Genomic DNA, 7008 nt, shown 5'->3' on the forward strand with positions numbered 1-7008 from the left:
CCCCCCCCCCCCACACACACACACACACCAAAAAAATGTTTAGAGTGGATTTAATCTAGAACAAGAAGTCCACTCCCAAAAACATAATCTAGAACAAGAAGTTTTTCAGTCTCAAACCGAAAGGACATTAACAAATCCATAATCATCTCAAAGTCTTCAGAGAAAGCAATTCATAAAGACAAACTTACCGTTCATTTGTAGTCCATCTGTGTGACCATAAAAAAATTGGTTTATCCTAAACAAGCACCGTTCCTTCAATTCATTTGGAGGTGGACGACCATTTTGAAAGTAAAACTGCCATCATAAGCATTTTGGAGAAAACATCATGACTACTATCTCATTAGTCTGCAAATAAAAGCACCACTCAGAATTAGGTATTCCATACCTGTGGTATCTGTTCTTTCGCTGGCTCATTCACTAATTTCAGAGGAGACCCCAATGAAGAGAGTCCAGCCCTGTGCTTTGAGATTCGAGGTGAACCAGATGAACTTCTTGGAGAAAGTGGAGGTGTACTTCCAGCAGGAAACATGGACGGCAAAGAATTAGTTGCAGCGGCATTTGAGCCAGAAGATGTACCAGACACATTTAATGGACCACCACCTTTGGCATTCTTAAGCAAAGATTTCACCTGCATGTAGAAGGAAAAAAATCATTACCAATCTACAGAGAACAAAAATAATGAAACAAGAAAAGGAATAAGAGGCACAGAACATGGTTTAGGATTGTAATGGTACAGGGTATACATAAAAGATTTTTTTTTGGATGAAGTAAGAAGTTTCATTAATGGCATCAAAAAGATGCAATAAGTACAAAAGAAGATGTGTTAATTCCACTCTGTGAGACTACGCTAATATCAGGGAGCTAAAATATCAGCGTTATTTGGTGTAACCAGGGACGCTTTGAAGATGCAGAAGCTACTTCTGATGTCCTAGACTATTTGTAAGATGGCATACATCTAGAATCTTTTGTTTTCCTTGTCTCTCTGTAACTTTTGGCGACTCCACAGCTTGTATAGTGCACCTTTTTTTATATCTAAAGTTTTTACCATTACAAAAAAAAAAAATCAGTGTTATTTACAGAGGCCAGGTTGCTCCAACTAAGCAAAGACATCTAGCCTTTAAGGAGTAGTTTGGAGTTGAGATTCCATCAAAGCATCTGTCATTTCTTTCTGTCCATACACACCAAAAAATGCTTGCAGGGATCATTTTGAAGATTTTCTTGATGATCAAACATCTATTAATTCTTGAAACTTGAATGGAACCCCCCCCCCCCCGCCCCAATTTCGACCCTGCACATATTAAAATCTCCTCCAATGACTCAATGATCATTCCATAAACCCATGATTGCTGCAAGCTCATGCCAAAGTTCATTCCTTTCCGGATTGGTGTGAGGACCATAATCCCCTGCAAAGCACCACCTAAAGTCATCTTGTGGGTCCTTATCCTCAAAAAAAAAAAAAAAAACTTGTAGGCTTTCCAGCATGCATGGCTGAATACCAAAACAATTCCACTGTCATTTATCCGAAGGAATAATAATACCCCCATCTGCTGCCGCATGCTTTGTGCTCAACCCAGTCAGCATAGCGGTTCCCCCAACTAGTCATACCAATTTTCCTGACCATTTTCAATTTCACTCCTATGGACAAAGGATGTCTGCTCTCCACTTGCAAACCAAATATTTCAGTGTGCTCTTCTTGGTGTTGTTTAGACCCCTGTATATTCCAGCTTAGAATTTTTATTTTCATCCTGAAAAGGCTTTGTAGGACCTGCCCCTATCTCTCCTTTCCTCATCATCGTAATTCATCTTACACATCAGCTCGTTTCCCCTTTTCTTCTCGTTTCTCTTCATGAATGCTGACTGAATTTTGCTGTTGTAGCCATAGTTGCCTCTCTTGCTCTATTCTCAATATGATGTCGAGGATTTCATGTTCAAATCCCGCAATACTAACCCCAAAAGCTTTGCATGCTTCGAACAAAACTAACTTGGTCACCTTTGATGTCTCAATTACGGCAGGTTTGTGCATTATTTGCATGCTTTAAGAGCTCTACGCGTGCCATGATAGAGAGAGAGTATCACTTAAGAGAGAGAAATCTGCATAAGAGCTGGGCCAAACACATGTCCCACAACCTTTGCTATCACGCAGTCACATGTCATCATTGGCTCGTTGCGTTGGCTGTCTATTTTATACAGCTCCTTGGAACAGCCCCATCTGCCACCTTGCCGGCGAAGATACCGCATGTATCTTTCTGACAATTTGAGCGAGATTGGTGGTAATCTCCAGACAGAATGGAATATTAAATTCCAGATCTGCCGTTTCAATAGCAACCGAGGATGGGATCCTTTCTGGATGTCCTATTACCCTAACCCTCACCCGCCGGAGATGGTTCTTGAACAAGGACATAACCAAACAATCCAGACGATCTTCGTTGGTTTTCTCCTCTATATGCCAACTGATGTATTTGGAGGCATATGTACAGCATGACCAAAACACCTCAGACAATTAAACAATCTTTGTCGGCTTCATCCTCTATGCGCACTATTTGCAACATTTATTGGCTATGATAACTTCTAATCTTGTGCAATCTTATGACCACATATTAATATAAAATCAGCATCTCTACAACACACACTATAGTATTTGGCGGCTTATCTTGCCAACTTTTAGCACCCTCAACCATCATATAATATTGCACCATTTAGCATGATGCATTTGGAAGTCGAAGCAGCAAAATACGACGAAACCCTCTCATCCGACTTTCTCAATCTTTATTTATCCTCTATGTGCAAGTAACTTGCATACTTTATCATCATCTCTAAACTTGTATAGCGGCAAAACCATTTCAACATTTGCAGTTGTACAACACTCATCTTGGGGATATATCAGACTCTAACACCCAACACACACACACCATTATAAGTTTACTGGTCTCACAATCATTCTATGAACTTGCCTTTCTTTTTGGTATGTCTATTCCTACGCACAATGTTCCTTAGCACACCTTCATTTCAATTTTTTTATAAGGAAATTCTTTGATAAAGACACCTTCATTTCAGTTATCCAGTGTCATTTGTGTTCCATCTTAATCAATAATGTAATTTTCCTAGAAGACTGACCTAGATATTTGAGTTATCTGCATTTCGTAATCACAATCCTATTTAAATACTACAACTTCATTCTTCAGGTGGGAATATTCTATCCTACTTCTATCCATGCTGGCAGAGTATAACCATTCCGAAGTTTGAATAAAGAAGAGTTGCTGTTTGTTGAAAATTAGTGTGAGTAGTAAAATTATGATAGTTTTATTCTGCACATAAGTATTTTTGGCAGTTTGATCAACCCAATTGGTGAGCAATTGTGGCCAATGAGGCACATATAACACAAGGGCTATGGACTCGATGCATGACAGACATTGCCTTTTTATCCTTTTTTTCTTTTTTTATATGTTAAAATATATCATTCATACACCGAGTTAGTGTTAGAACTTAGAAGTATGTATAAAGTGAGCATGAGCTCAACCACAAACATCTACCAAATTAGGTAGAGCCTTAAAAAGTCTTTTTGCAAAGCTTGTAGGCTCACATATATGGTCGTCAGGTAAGGTTGTGCTTAGGCAATTATTCCTGGATATCTCAAGATGGAAATAATAGAAAATTCTTCTTCTTTTTAAATACAGTATTCTTCTTCTTGATTTTCTGAAATTTCTTGTTGTAAACAAGTTACAGTAATAGCACAATTTTTGTCCCTTTAAGACTTCTAACTTTACTGCCTGCTTTTTCCTTTAGAAGCTCAAAACTTTCCCTAACTTTTTTCCCATCCGATAAGCTTTACCTATTCCCATTGTTTCAGCACTAAATTAGCTAATAAATTCTATGGCTAATCGAAGGATAATGAAATACCAGATTTACATCATCAAAAATGCAAGTTCCAAAGTGTTAGCAAGTTACCCTTGGACAATGATTAGTTTCTTAGTCCTTGAGCGATTGTGGTTAAAGCAAACGCTCTCAAGGCTAAAACAAATGTATCATGGCCTCAGAAAATGTAGAGGAGAAGTACTGATAGAAAAATGTAGTGGAAAAGTAAAGCTCCACTAAAAGTTTCTCATAGGGGAATTTTTTTTTTCCAAGGACAGCACTCCACTAAAGTGGTATGTTTGGTTGGATGACTATCCATAACCTGCAGGAAATGTGGTAACTACTTGCAGTAGTGTCCAAGAAGTCTGCCAAGCCCATAAACCATTTGTTCCTGCCTTACCCTCCAGTCTCCACCTTGGCAGTTATGAAGCTTCATCCTTAATATCTTTGAAGAAACATGAGCAATTCAAGGACTTTGAAGAAAGCTGTTACTAGCTGGAGAGGGCAAATAATAAGGAAGCAGCTCTGACCTTATTGGAAGACTACTCTTTTTTGCATAATTTGGATAGAGGATTATGTTTTTTTTTTTTTTTGGACAGAAGAAACATTCTGGTCACTACAGCATCATCAACCAGAGTAAAAATTTATAATGGCTGAAGATTCCACTTGTGATCACTTTCAATTATCTTGATACTAAGACAAACTGTCCAATCCCTTTCTTGGAGTAAGACTAATGCCAAACTTAGCGGAGCCCCAGCTTTGAGGCCACTACTCTGTGTCTGTTTGTGAATATAATTCATACATTGCTAGCACGATTTTCTAGGCAGAGCTAGACAATTGTAGATAACATTCTAAAAGAAGTGACAATTCTTTTTCAGTACCCAAAGGTTAGACAAGTCATTTAACTAGTAACTAAAAGATGTTACCCACAAAATTTGGTATAAAATTTAACTATGAAAGCTGAAACCATCCCAAGAAAGCACAGGTTTCAGTCACCTTAATGCAATTTTCACAGTACAGGAGGAGACCCATTTTGCGTAAAAATGGGTTCAAGAAAGATAAAAGATGTGCCAAAAGACTGCCCAATATAATAAACTAATGATTGTTTGGTTTGTAGCAATTATAAGCTATGTCGCTTGATCCTCCAAAATGCCCATTTTTGAAGGATCCGTCACAAGTGTGGCTACTGTTTTCAAGGATTCGAGCAACACACATTAGAAGGCAAAGATTATCATGTCGTGAATAATAATTACAAATATTTTTTGTAAAGGTGGTGTCCAGACATAGGTGAATCCAGGATTTGAACTTTATGGGTTTGAATTCGGGATTCTACCACAACCCATTTGTTTTACTGAGGTCGTAACCTATTATCGTAATTAATTAGTGAAACTTTTAACACATATATAGGGTCTAAGCTAAAACTACCGAGTTCATCTGAACCAATAACATATACACTACATCCACCCTTGTGTCCGGCTAGCTTGCGCACCCCTCGACTATTATACCGGATAAGCACCGAGAACTCTAACCACCAGGCTTTCCCAAATGGGAAGAAATCACCTTTCATTATTACCATCTCTGCTAGGATAATAATACAGATATCATTATGTAGGATGGCAATAGCAAACTCAATAGTTAGTTATAACGGCATTTGCGACATTTAATGCGCTCTTATACAAGCGCTGAAAATACGGCTATTCTTACCATATTTCACCCACATAAAATAGCATATAAATTCTAGTATAAGTGCCTTATTCAAGAAAATCCAGTGCAAGTTTTGAAGGTAATACACTAATACTTATGCAGAGTTTATATTTGAACCCAAGTACTTTATTAGTAGTGCAGAGTTTTACACCAAGCTTAAAAAAAAAAATTAAAATGCCTAAACTGAAACGAGCCCTAACTTATGAAACAGTAAACACTCCAACACTGTACGCGTGTCATCATATTGGCAATGAATCTACCTGCCCGGGCTAATCCATATTGAAATTTCTAAAGGTAAATCCTACTACAGCACAAAACATTAAATTGTAGCGAAATTTGAGCAAGGAAGAAATTACCAAAGCGGCAGTGTCAGGGAGCGAAAACCATTGATCGAATAGCTTCTCGGCAACATAAGGGTTAGCTTTAATAGCCAAAGGTGACACCTCAGGTAGCTGCAATAGGTCAGCATCCAAACTCGCTACGTCACCATTGAAATCCACATCCATCGCGAAAACCAAATCAAATCAAATCAAATTAAATCAAAATCCTTTAAGATCTTCAGAAGCACAATTGCTCTTCGCATCACACGCAATTTGAAACTAGGGTTAAAAATGCAACGGATCTTTTTGTAGATTTACGAATCGGAGGGAACAGAAAGTTCGCGAAACCCAATATTGAACCGGAGAGAGATCGGAGGGGGGAGAATTTACAGAGGAAACGAAACCCTCGAAGCTAAGGAAAACGAGAAGATGAAGAGTGTAACGTAATGGGGATATTATAATAATATGGACCTTTTTTCTCCCTGGAAATCTCACACTCCACAAAAAGGAAAGCACCAAAAGACGAGAAACCCGAACTAAAGGCGACTCCAAAATCCAATTGTCTATCGATCACGTGAATAGCACGTGATAAACTTCTCTATCTTCTCTTTTATACAAACGTGGTGTCCGAGCCCGCTGACGGTTCATTTATATATGAAATAGGACAGGTTAGCCCTCCGTTAAAAGTTGGTCTCTATTCTGCCCTTGCCGTCAACAAATGGGCTCGTATATGCCCTCCATCACTAACGGAAGACTCATAAAGCCAGGTGGAATATATGTAAGGGCAAGTTAGACCTAGTTCGAATTGTACAGGGGCATATATGAGTCAGTTATAATAGTAATTTTTCAAACTCCATATCAGTTTACTTAGACACCTATTTGACAACATCAAACTAATTATCACAGCAAATAAACTCAGTCATAGACACAACAAATGAACGGCAATGACTTTATTAAATCCTTGTATAAAAACATAAAGCTTCATTACATAATAAAAGACAACAATTAAGCCACAATAACACTAACACTACATATCATTTCGCACTGATCGAAAGAACATAACAAGACATCCCAATATCGCACACATGAAAATTCACATCTTCTTCCGGAATTTAGCATCAAGCACAACTGA

The 7008-nt window shown here is 38.1% G+C and overlaps 1 protein-coding gene across 2 annotated transcripts in view; it reads right to left on the reverse strand.

Annotated features, from left to right (window-relative positions):
• LOC109238643 (serine/threonine protein phosphatase 2A regulatory subunit B''beta-like) overlaps positions 1 to 6394 on the reverse strand; it is a 15478-nt gene extending 9084 nt beyond the window's left edge. For both annotated transcript variants that reach the window (XM_019405128.1, XM_019405127.1), the window contains exons 1-3: positions 5913 to 6394; positions 386 to 628; positions 189 to 294 (exon numbers count right to left, since the gene is read on the reverse strand). In XM_019405128.1, coding sequence (XP_019260673.1) covers positions 189 to 294; positions 386 to 628; positions 5913 to 6062 — 499 coding nt within the window. In that variant the 5' untranslated portion in view covers positions 6063 to 6394. The remainder of the gene's footprint in view (positions 1 to 188; positions 295 to 385; positions 629 to 5912) is intronic.
• Between the last annotated feature and the right edge of the window lie 614 nt (positions 6395 to 7008).

This window comes from Nicotiana attenuata, unplaced genomic scaffold (assembly GCF_001879085.1).
Source record: "Nicotiana attenuata strain UT unplaced genomic scaffold, NIATTr2, whole genome shotgun sequence".
Taxonomy (NCBI): Eukaryota; Viridiplantae; Streptophyta; class Magnoliopsida; order Solanales; family Solanaceae; genus Nicotiana; species Nicotiana attenuata.